Consider the following 11,906-nt stretch of genomic DNA (forward strand, 5'->3'; position numbering starts at 1 on the left):
CACCTCTGGAAAGACACTATCTCCATGTACAGTCACATTCTGAGGTCCTGGAGGTTAGGATTTCAACATAGGATTTTGGGGAGGGGACACAGTTCAGTCCATAATAGGAAGGATGTGAAGAAAGTGTAGGAACAGATTGAGGACTTTCTTGTGGAATTAAAAAAAAAAAAAAAACTCCCTTTGCCTTGGTGAGATGGGTTAAATGATGCATCCCAAACTTCAGTTACTTGTATGGAATTTTCATCACTTTTGCCATTACTACGCAATCTTTATTAGTTCCCAGTGCCCTTAATATCTTAGTAACTTTTTCATTGCACCTTAGACCAAAAAAATACCTACCATTTCCTTGTTAGGTGCTAACAACTTAGTAGCCATTTGAAAATATAAAACATATAAATTGAAAGAAAAATCGCATTTTAATTTTATTTTTAAATAACCACGTTACTTACTAGTGAGATATGTGTGCCTGTGAGGCACTGCACAGCTTCTCCAACCCTGGAGTCAGACTGGACACTGCCACCCTCGTTTCCCATTCCACACTGATTTTCATGCAGGAGTTGGTTTTTTCTTTTTTTCATTTTTTTTTTTTTTTTTAGTCACAACAACTACCTGAGACCCGGCTATGTGTTGATATGATGTGATGGAAACAATGTAACACAATCTAATACTAAAACTGTAAAACTGTCTTGAGTTTGATCATTCTCACAGTAGGGTGCATTCCCCTTGAAACTTTAAAAATATCCCCAGTGTCCTGGGAGTTCATTATAGTACCCGTAGATATCTCTGCACAGTGTAGGGACCGTAGACCTGTACTACCTACTGATTATTTTCCTTCAATCAGCTCACATTTTGACATTTTATTTTTACATTTTTTAACTTGTCCTCCCTGTTAACATTAACATCTATGAGAAACTGTCTCTGTATTTCATACATAATAAAATCCATATACCACCTAAAAATCATTTACTGTATTACCAGTGATACTCTACGTACTTTAAGAAATACGCTGTTTATTAATTTGAAAGAGCAAAAAATTTTTATTTTCACCATTTATTTTTTTGCAAACGTATGATTTTTTTTTAATTAATTAATTTATTTATTATTTATGTTTGGCTGCGTTGGGTCTTTGTTGCTGTGCGCGGGCTTTCTCTAGTTGCGGTGCGTGGGCTGCTCCTTGCGGTGGCTTCTCGTTGCAGAGCGTGGGCTGTAGGCGCGCGAGCTTCAGTAGTTGCAGAGCACGGGCTCAGTGGTTGTGGCTCACGAGCTCTAGAGCGCAGGCTCAGTAGTTGTGACGCACGGGCTTAGTTGCTCCGCAGCATGTGGGATCTCCCCGGACCAGGGATCGAACCCGTGTCCCCTGCACTGGCAGGCGGATTCTTAACCACTGCGCTACCAGGGAAGTCCCTGATATTTTTAAAATACTTTTTAAAGCAATTTCAGGTTCAGAGCAAAATTGAGCCGAAGGTGTGGAGAGTTCCCGTATACCTCCTGCTCCCACACGTATATAGCCTCCCCCAATATTAATATCCCCATCAGAGTGGGGCATTTCAACACTAGATGAACCTATAGCGACACATCATTATCACCCAAAGTCCCTACTTGACATTAGGGTTCACTGTTGGCGTTGCACACCTTCTGAGTTTGGACGAATGCATAACGACATGTAACCGTCATTACAGTATCATGTATTGTACAGTAGTTTCACTGTCCTACAATCCTCTGTGCACCACCTCTTTAAGTTTCTGATTTTTATTTTACTTTTAGGAACTTGAAATGCAGGCTCGAGCTCATGGACTTTCCCTTATTCCATCCACGGGTCTCTGCTCTCCAGATTTGGTGAGTCGGATCATCAAGCAGGAACCCGCTCTTGAGAACTGCAGCCAAGACCTCCTCCAACAGCACGCAGACCTAACATGTACAACGACCCTGGATCTCACAGATGGCACCATCACCTTCAACAACAACTTTGGAGCTGGGACCGAGAGCAGCCAAGCCTATAGCGTTCCCACGAAAATGGGATCCAAACTGGAAGACATCCTCATGGACGATACTCTCTCTCCTGTTGGCATAACTGATCCACTTCTTTCCTCGGTGTCCCCTGGGGCATCCAAAACCAGCAGCCGAAGGAGCAGCGTGAGCATGGAAGAAACCGAGCACGCTTGCTAGCAGGTTCTCCCTGCTCTGCATTCTCACAAACTGCTCCCTTTCTTGATTAGCAGATTTAATAATTTACCTGAAGGGGTTTTCTTGATCATTTTCCTTTAATATGAAAAAATTTTTTTTCATGCTTTATCAATAGCCCAGGATATATTTTATTTTTAGAATTTTGTGAAACAGACTTGTATATTCTATTTTACAACTACAAATGCCTCCAAAGTACTGTATGGTAGTGTACAGTATCTGTGAACTGAATTCACCCCAGATTTTGGCTTTCAGAGCAAGAGGATTTTTGCATCAGAGAAATTTCTGTCCATTTTTATTCAGGGGAAACTTGGTTTGCTCTTTGCATGCCTGTGACTTCCTTGGAAATGAAATGTAAAGTTTAATTGAAAGAATGTAAAGCAACGAAAAGAAAAGAGAAAGAGAGAGAGGAGGAGGGTGGGGAAGAAAAGAAGAAAAAGAAATCCATACTAACACTTTTCCATTTTGTAAATGTATTGATTCATTGGTACTGCCTTAAAGATACAGTACCCTTTTAGCATCATTTAGTCTTTATACTGCAAACTATTTAAAGAAATACTATATTCCATAAAAGAAAAAAAAATGCAACCATTTTCATGTGTATTGTCTGGTTAGAAAATGTAACTGATACCTTAGGTGCAACTGAAATTGAAGGGAGATATAGACCAAGGCTCTGAAACATGGGGTCTCATCTTGTTCTCATTCATTCTGTGCTCTGTTACAGTTTTCCTCATCAGGGAGTGTGATTCAATTTTTCATAAGATATATTTTATTTTGAAATGGAAATTAATGTCCTCTCAAAGTAAAATGTTGAGGAGCACTGAAAGATTTCCTCTTTTTTTTTTTTTCCTCTTCAATTTCGCTTTTGATAAGAAAACCAAACTGGGCACATTTCTAATTGGCTTTACTATTTTTATTTTTAAATTATGTTTTACTGTTCATTTGATTTGTACAGATTCTTTATTATCATTGTTCTTTTCAATATGTTTGTATTAATTTGTAAGAATATGCATCTTAAAATGGCAAGTTTTCGATATTTTTACAACTCACTGGTGGTTTTCCGCATTCTTTGTACACACATGAAAGAAAACTTTTATGCAAGGTCTTGCGTTTAAAGAGAGCTTTGTGAATATTTTGTATATTACAGTCTCACTCAGAACTATTTTCCACACATTTAAGCTGTAGTATAAATAGGCTAAAACCGGCTTTCTAGAGAGAAACAACTTACATATTTATTTTTAGTGATATTAAACTAGCAATATCCTTGGAGAATGATAACCATAGCGTTAATATGCCTGTTATGGTCATTTAAATTGGGGTTTATTTCAGCAAACCTGCTGAATGGTTTTTAAGGAGAGAAATACTGTATTGGCCAATTACTGTTACTTGATAACAATGTTTTAACAAACAGCAATGTTATAAAGTTAGTTTCAGTGCATTATCTACTTGTATAGTCCTATGCAATAACAGTAGTGTTACATATATTCTATCAGGCCTAGATGTTTTATACAGATGACAAATGGTGTTAAGAGGCAGGCTGTTGAATGGAGTTTCTCAGTAGCAGCCTACAGTTGAATAGCAACTGGCATAAAGCATATCCATTCAGAATGAAGTGCCTTAAATATAGCAGTAGTCCCTAGCACTGACTGAACTGTAATGTAAGAGAAAGTTTCAAGATGGTATCTATAATCAAGAGGAACGTGTAGCATGGTGCCTATGTAGACAATATAAGAGCTTCCAATTTTCCTTCATATATTTTTAATATGAAATATATTTTAGTGACAGAGTGCCAACTTCTTTCATCAGGAAACCTTATTCAGGAGGTATTTTTTTGTGTGTGTGTGCTTTTTTAAAGAAAAACAGTTTAAATGTCAACTGTGAATTGGTGATGGGTATTGGAGGGTTCAGAGGGAAGGACTGTCAGATGTATGAATGGATGGCTTACGTGAAAATAATCAACCGCATAGTTACCATGCACGGTGGGCAATGAGAATCCTTGGAAACGTTGATGATGCTATCAGTTTTACAGCTTTATGACTTAAGGGGGTAGGGAAAATTAGTTCCCATCCTTTCAACCCCCTTAATTGTACAGCTCTTTTCCTAGAATAGTGATGCAAATCTGCATGAACAGCTAATTGTACCATAGTGTTCATTGATACAATCATAGCAGTGTCTGTTTTTCTCTTCATATTTATATGGGGGAAGGGGAGCTGGGCGCAAAAGTCGAAGATCGCGATGGTATGATGCTGGTTTTCCTTAGCTGATTTCGAGAGTTCTTAAAAATAGAGCAGGTTTGACTCACCCGTGGCCCAGGGAATTTGGCCACGGTTAAGCCACCTTATAGAAAGCTTTGTTGAAAGAAAGCATGGCATCTTGTACCACTGCCCTGACGCTCGCAGCTCCTGAGCTCACCATTGCCTGCTTCTCCATCCCCTTCTTCTTAACAGACAATTTCTGGGAGGGGGCAGGTGAGCAAGCTCAGGAGAACGCTGCAGTCTCTGGGGCGGTTTTATTTATTTCTTTTTTGCCAAATAGAGTGTGGATGCGTTTTAGAGACTAGCTAAGCCAAGAGGCGGTGGTTTGAGCTCACTGTCTGTGACAAGGAGAATGGTCCACACCACTCCCCCCATCCCTGGGTGCAGAATTGTGGCTTGGGGTTGGGCCTCCATATGGAGTGACCAAAATGCCAAACTTGTCCACCTGCCTCTGGGGTATGGCAATGGAAATACCAAATCTTCTGACTTTGCCAAAAAACCATACAACCAACCTGGTCATACATAGGATGACAAAGTTCTTTCTGGTTGTTTTAAAATACTAAAGCAATAAGAACAAATAAAATACATAGGAAGTTAAAAGATATAAAATAAAGCACAAAGGAATGCACTTACTAATATTTTTTTTAAATGCACTGGGGAAACGTTGATGTTGATAACAGTATATAAAAAAAACCCTATTTCTTGAAAAAAAAATGACAAATGACTGTCTCTTGCGGACGCTTGGTACTGTAATGTTAATACTAGTCACCTGCTGTTGGATGCAGCAATAATTTCTGTATGGTCCATAGCACTGTATATTATGGATCGATATTAATGTATCCAATGAAATAACTGAACTGTTGTTCTTGATAGCCTCATTAAAGCATTTGGTTTTTCACTTAGTGGTGGCCAATTGTGTTTAGTTAATGCCAATTTTGAATATTTTTTGCTTTATCAAAAAATAGGAGCACACATTTTCTTCTGATTTAATGAATAACAAATTGCATGAAAAATTTTTAAATGCCAGTAAGTACTTTTTTTGTTTTAAATGCCACTCTAAGATACTACTTTTTGGTTTTAAAGATTTTTGATTACTTTATGACTTGCACTGAGATGAACTATAATTATGCAGCTTTTCCCCCCTCTGAATTTAGGGAGTTTTAAAAGTCCCAAATGCCAAGAATTCATTTTAGATATAAGAGTTTTATTTTAAATGTTTCAGTGAGAGGTCGCTTTACAAAGAGAGAAATTGTCAGAGAAACTCTTGCATATTTACGAAAAAGGTATTGGGTTTTTAAAATACAAATTTGTGATAATGAAAGCTTAATATACCCAGGTTGCCAGCTTCTGGCTGTTTTTTTTTTTTTAAATACAGTACTTAAGAATCATTTGATAAATGTTGGATTTGAATTGGGAAGTGTCAGACAAAACATGTCTTTATTCCCTAGCTAGACCTTAAACTTCTGCCCTTTAAAAAAAAAAAAATCATCTGGTTTAACCTCTGGAGAAAATGAACAAGAAACTTCCCATAACATTTCTGATCTGATTGTCAGCTTTTTCTTAGGCATGATTTTTTTCCCCTTAAATTGTAATATACAATAATTGAGCCTTTTCTTTTTCAGAGTTAGTTGAATCATTTATATTTCCCATAGACATGTGATTGTGTGATGTCTTAAAAACGTGTACAAGTAGGAAGATTTCGTATCTGAACAAGAGAATTTTCTGGGCCACACGGAAAGCAGGTAAGTTGAAAGCTGGGGCTTTTCACCTCAGGGGGTCTGTACCAGGACTTTAACCCAAGTTTCTGACCTGTTAATAAACATTCACTTCACAGTCTATGAGGATCTTTAATCTCTAGCTCCCCGCCCTCCCAAACTGTTACCTGAACATCAGACATTGGCCTACAGCTTGTATGATTTTATTTCATATCCATAGACTTACCTTTCTTAAATTTTTTATTAAGCAAACTCACTTAAAAAACAAACATATATATCCCTGGCAAAGCATGGACTTTCAGCTAAATGTACTGATTTTGAATCTCATCTCTGCCCGTTTCCAGCTGTGTGATTTTGAGCAATTTACTTAGCTTCTCTGTCTCAATTTTCTTTCTGTTCATTGGAAATAATAAGAGCAGCTACCACAGAGTGGTCCTGTGAAGACCATTCAAATTAATACACTAGGATTTTTGCTTGACAGCACATAATAAATCCTCAGTAAGTGTAGCTATTTGTATATTATCATCATAACCACTTTCATTATTAAAATAGAAGAACGTTCCCTGGGTCACCTAAAACCATCATATGTATCAACAGAAGCATGCACGTGTTGAGAAACACTGCATTTTAGTATATGACTAACGTCTGTGTGAATTGGCAAGGTAACAGAAGCCACAGGCTACTTTGGAGAAGAGGGCATCATTGTCTCTAGGATCCAGGATTAAACTATTTTAAAGAATTAGTAATAAATCCAATTTACATTGTAAAAACATCTTCAGCACAAATGACCTAAAATTTAAATTGTTTTAAACCTTTTTACTCTGTATGTATGCCTCTGCCATGAGAACTATTATATTATTTCCAGAAAATTTGTCTTGCTGTAGCTGAAATCTCTATTATATTCCTTAGAGAGTTAAATTTTTTAATCCTTTATGATATACAGTGATGTTATGTATCTGAAGAGTGGTGTCTTGACTATATCCTATCTGTTCACTTTTCTATCAATATTTAAATGTTTTTCAGGTTTTTATTTTCAATTATACTTACATTTGATGACTTCTTTAGAACACCATCTGAGGAGTTAATCTTCATAATCCAGCCAACATAAATGAACCTTTAGAACTACCCTGTTTTTATTTTTTTGTGTATGCCAAGATTTAATGCATAGCCAAGTAGCATGAGGAAAGCTCATTTAGGAAGAGTGTTGTAAAGTTAGATTTTCATTATATTTAGAGAGAGATGGTGATGATCTCTTAATTCTTTGCTGCCACATGTGAAGCTCAATAGCAATGGTTTCATGTCCTCACCCATACTAACATGAATCTGTAATATACAGCTTATGCAGAATATAAATGAAGAAGTTTCCATTCCATTCCCAGTTTTCCCAAGAGGAATGTTACCCGCCACCCCGCCACCCCAAATACAGAGTACATTTGCCATATTAAAATTGTCAGACTTGTTTGTATATAAAATTTAGACATGGCTAATCTTATTTGTGTTCAATATTTATAGGTCTTTGGAGCCTATTACCTATACCAGATATACTGGAAAGTAATACGACTGTACCCAAATCCAAATAAATCTCAGCAACATGTCTGAATGGTAAAGGCAGTTTGCTTTTGAAAAATTTGCATTTTAAATTTCTAATTATGGAGTCAGCTGAAGTTATATCCAAATGGGTGCAATTGTCACTCAAAGTTCCTTACATATTATTCAGACAGCAAAATCTGTGTAGATAGAAGCCACTAAACTACTGTTTCCCAAACTTTGCTTTGTGGAACTAGTTCCACAAGCTGTTCCGAAAGTTGCTTTGGGGAATGGGGGTTTTGGAAGTTGGGGTAGGAAGCAAAATGCTATAGTTAATTTTCAGAGAGTTAACTTTGGGAAATACTGGGTTAATCCAATTTAAACAGGTATCTACTGCAAGACTTTTCACATTCTAAAATATTCAAGTGTGCATTGAGAGTTTTCGGGACTGGGAATAGTATGTAATGTTTCCCAATCTTTTTGCTCACAGGAGCATGTGCGTGTGTGTGTGTGTGTGTGTGTGTGTGTGTGTGTGTGTGTGTATAAAATACCTGTTAATGGCTCCACAGAACATAGTTTGGAAAATTCTGGAGATTTTGCAGAAATTATATAGCTAATAAGGATAATTCCTTTTGTTTTCCTAAGGTAGGTGTGCTTACATTTGTTTATTGTTCTGTAGGAAGAAAATGATGTCATTAAAACATTATTATTCATGAATAAGCATTTTAGCTTAGCTTTTCATTTCCAATGAAAATATAAAATTCTGGTTAAGGAAACTATTGCCACTAAAATATCATTATTCCTGAATTCAAAAAGTAATTTGTGTTTTGATTTTTAGTGAACATATAAATTCTGGTTATGCTCATATTCAGTGTACCTTTTCTATAAGTGGTAAAAAAAAAAAAGCCTCTGGACACCTGATATTTGGGAAGTTGGGTGGAGGTCCTGGGCACAGTACAATTGGTTTATAACTTTAGGTCCTGCTCATTGGTGTTTTGATGGAAGGAAGTTGGGAAGAATTGCATGAGGTTCAGAATTTACAGAGTCTTGTCAATGATTTCTTTTTTTTTTTTCGTAAAGTCTTTATTTATTTATTTATTTATTATTTTTTTTGGCTGTGTTGGGTCTTCGTTTCTGCGTGAGGGCTTTCTCTAGTTGCGGCAGGCGGGGGCCACTCTTCATCGCGGTGTGCGGGCCTCTCACTATCGTGGCCTCTCTTGTTGCGGAGCGCAGTCTCAGTAGTTGTGGCTCATGGGCCTAGTTGCTCCGCAGCATGTGGGATCTTCCCAGACCAGGGCTCGAACCCGTGTCCCCTGCATTAGTAGGCAGATTCTTCACCACTGCGCCACCAGGGAAGCCCTCAATGATTTCTTTTTTTAATGCAGGCAAATCCTAACTGAAGGACCAGGTTAAATCTCAAAAGTTCAGTTACTAATTGGTTGTAGGCCAACCCAGAAAAGCTATGCTAATCATCATGTACCTGAAGTATATTATAGTACTTATTAAGACTGCTCTAGAATGGAAATACCCAGTATTGCAAAGTCTGAGGGAAAACACATTAACACATCTTTTGCACTCCTTACAAATGAGATCAGAGATTTCTTTCATTCATATTGTTCAGTTCCCACTCTTTGCTTGGAAATAAATGGTGAACAGAGGAACTTCTCTCCAATGGGAAAGAGGAATTTATTGGCTCATATTACCATACAGTCTAAATGGTGAATGTAACTTCCTGTGTGCCTGAATTCAAGGGCTTCAACAAGGTGTTCTCTCTGCCTCTCTGTAGTTTTCTTGACTCTGCCCTCCTCTCTGCATCTGAGTCTTCTCCATGAGGACTCCTCTGGCAGCTTCAAGGTCCAGTTGAAAGCCAGCGCCTCTTCTCTGTTGCTAATACCAAGTCCCTGTATTAGTTCTCATCAGGCCAACTTGAGCATGACCACCATGGCCCAAAGATGGAACATGCCAGTTGGCCCGGTCTGGGTCACGTGGTCCACTCCGGTATATTCAGTGATCGGCGCCTAAACTATGTGGACCAAGAGAAAGGGAGGTGAGATTCACCCAGACTCCAAAGGGTGATGCTGCTCTAAAAACAGGGAGGTGAGGACTTCAGGAAAGCAGAACAACAGATACTCATCTCTGTACCTTTGGAGAAGCTTGGGCAAGCTCTACCTTTTCCCATCTCTTGCTACTCCCAGATGCATCCATTTAGGATTTTTCTTTCCTCTGCCTTAACCACAAGATGATGGAAAGGGAGGGCAAGAAGGTATTAAATCCCTACATCTGTATCCCCCTCCTCCTTATCATTCATGGCTAGGTCTTCATAAATTACTTTCCAGCTCTCACCCCTGCGCCCCAACATAATCCTCTACCAGATGGAGATCCTAAGACCCAAGCTTTTCAATAAGATGTTTAGAGAATTCACTAAGCACACGTTCCTCTAAATACACATGGACTTTTCTGTCATTTCCAAAGCCCACTGAGTTGTCAGGATGTTTTCAGTTACAGGACAGAAGCGAAACTCCATTTGGCTTAAACTGTAAGGGGAGATTTACTGATTCACATAGAAAAACTCCAGGATTGAGAGTTGGAGTGGTGACTTCAGATGTTCAAATGACACTGCCTGAATCGGTGCCTCTCTTTCTTTGCTCTGCTCTCCTCTTTGTGGGCTTCATTCTTAGCCAGACTCTCTCTGTGAGGTGGCAAAATGGCCGATGGCCCCAAACCACCCTTGCTGTTTACCAACCAGCCTGGAAAACGTGTTTCTGTCCTTCCAGAGTCTCCTTGGCCTGAATTGGCTGGTAGGCTTATTCCTGGACCAATCACTGTTGGCAGGGGCGGGGCATAGATGGGCCGCACAATCATATTTCCACCTTGAACCAGGTGGACTCAGTCCTTCTGGAGGGGAAGGGGGCAGCCTTGCAAGCTGGAAGGTGGTCCTCCCATGGTCCTTGTTCAGATGTCCTTTCTGCCGGTGAATGTCTAATTTTTGCTCTTCCAACAGTTGGCTCCTTATTTACATTTCAGATTAAAATTCACCTCCTCAGAGAAGAGGGCACTGACCACCTTACAGAAAGGAAGCTCCACTTCTGTTTTCTTAACACACCATCTTATTTCCTTCCTACCCTATTTTTTCTTCCTCTTCTACTGCTTATGCCTCTTCCCCTGTCCTTGCCCCTCTCCCTCCTCTCCTCTCCTTTCCCTTCTTAAATCAATTTGAGCTAGTTTCCTGCCACTTGTGTATAAAATAATCATATCTGTGACCAGTAGACCAAGACTGGCAAGTTTTGCCACAATATTGTCAATAAAAATAGTCTTGTTTAAAACAAACATAAAAACATAGATAACATTGGAAAAAAGTTGTAGGTTAAAAGAATCTGTTTGCTAGGACTGTGGAAATATCTGTTTACAAGCACATGCTATCACATCTTATTTACATGAGTTCTTGGGAGATGAATTCAATTATGAATAATTTATCTCTCTAAATGGCCAAAAGTTTCTCTTCCCTGTTTTTGATGATAGACTTTCTCAAGTGTATTATTCTCTGCCTCTTGAAACAGAATATAAAGAATATAATTTTACCTGTGCTTGATGGTACAGGACCATCACTTCATTGAGCTGTGATGCAGTGGTGTCCTTGGGGGCTTCAGAGATGGAATGGAGGTTGAGGTCTTTATCTTAAGAGACCTTAGAGAGCAGTGCTCTTACCCCGTCTCCTTTCCTCCTCAACTCCTTCAGATTTACAGCTACAGCTCTACTGTGGGTTTGGGCAAACTGCTAATCCAGTTAAGTCATTAACAGTTAACAGAATTGTGCCTTGTACGAGGAAAATCTGGCCTGTGTGAAGATCTGGGTGTTCTCCTCATGTGCAGTGCATGAACTTTAGTGCTTTCATGTGGGCTGTACAGAAACTTTTTTCTCCCCTAGTTTCCTGTTTTTTTCACTGGACCTTGGCTCATAGAAGTTGCTGGGTTTGTGACCTAGTTAAAGAGGTTTTGCTATGATTAGAAACACAGGCCAGACTCCTTGGGGTCATGGGGTTCTGTTTTGCTATGCCACTTGTAAGCCATTCTTCTTTCTTTGCTTTGCAGGAATTCCACTAATTTAGTTCAGCTCAGACCGGGGTCAACAAACTTTTCTGTAAAGGGCCTGATATTTAATACTGTGGACTTTGCAGGTCAAGAGGCAAAATCAAGGAAATTATGTCAGTACTTGTATAACAAGAGAGAAA

General features: G+C 38.7%; 1 protein-coding gene across 9 annotated transcripts in view; it reads left to right on the top strand.

Annotated features, from left to right (window-relative positions):
• MITF (melanocyte inducing transcription factor) overlaps positions 1-5,338 on the top strand; it is a 223,818-nt gene extending 218,480 nt beyond the window's left edge. For all 9 annotated transcript variants that reach the window (XM_036868091.1, XM_036868092.1, XM_036868096.1 and 6 more), the window contains one exon: positions 1,765-5,338. In XM_036868091.1, the coding sequence (XP_036723986.1) occupies positions 1,765-2,166 (402 nt within the window). In that variant the 3' untranslated portion in view covers positions 2,167-5,338. The remainder of the gene's footprint in view (positions 1-1,764) is intronic.
• The last annotated feature ends 6,568 nt before the right edge of the window (positions 5,339-11,906 follow it).

The sequence above is a fragment of the Balaenoptera musculus genome, chromosome 11 (genome assembly GCF_009873245.2).
Source record: "Balaenoptera musculus isolate JJ_BM4_2016_0621 chromosome 11, mBalMus1.pri.v3, whole genome shotgun sequence".
In the NCBI taxonomy this organism is placed as follows: domain Eukaryota; kingdom Metazoa; phylum Chordata; class Mammalia; order Artiodactyla; family Balaenopteridae; genus Balaenoptera; species Balaenoptera musculus.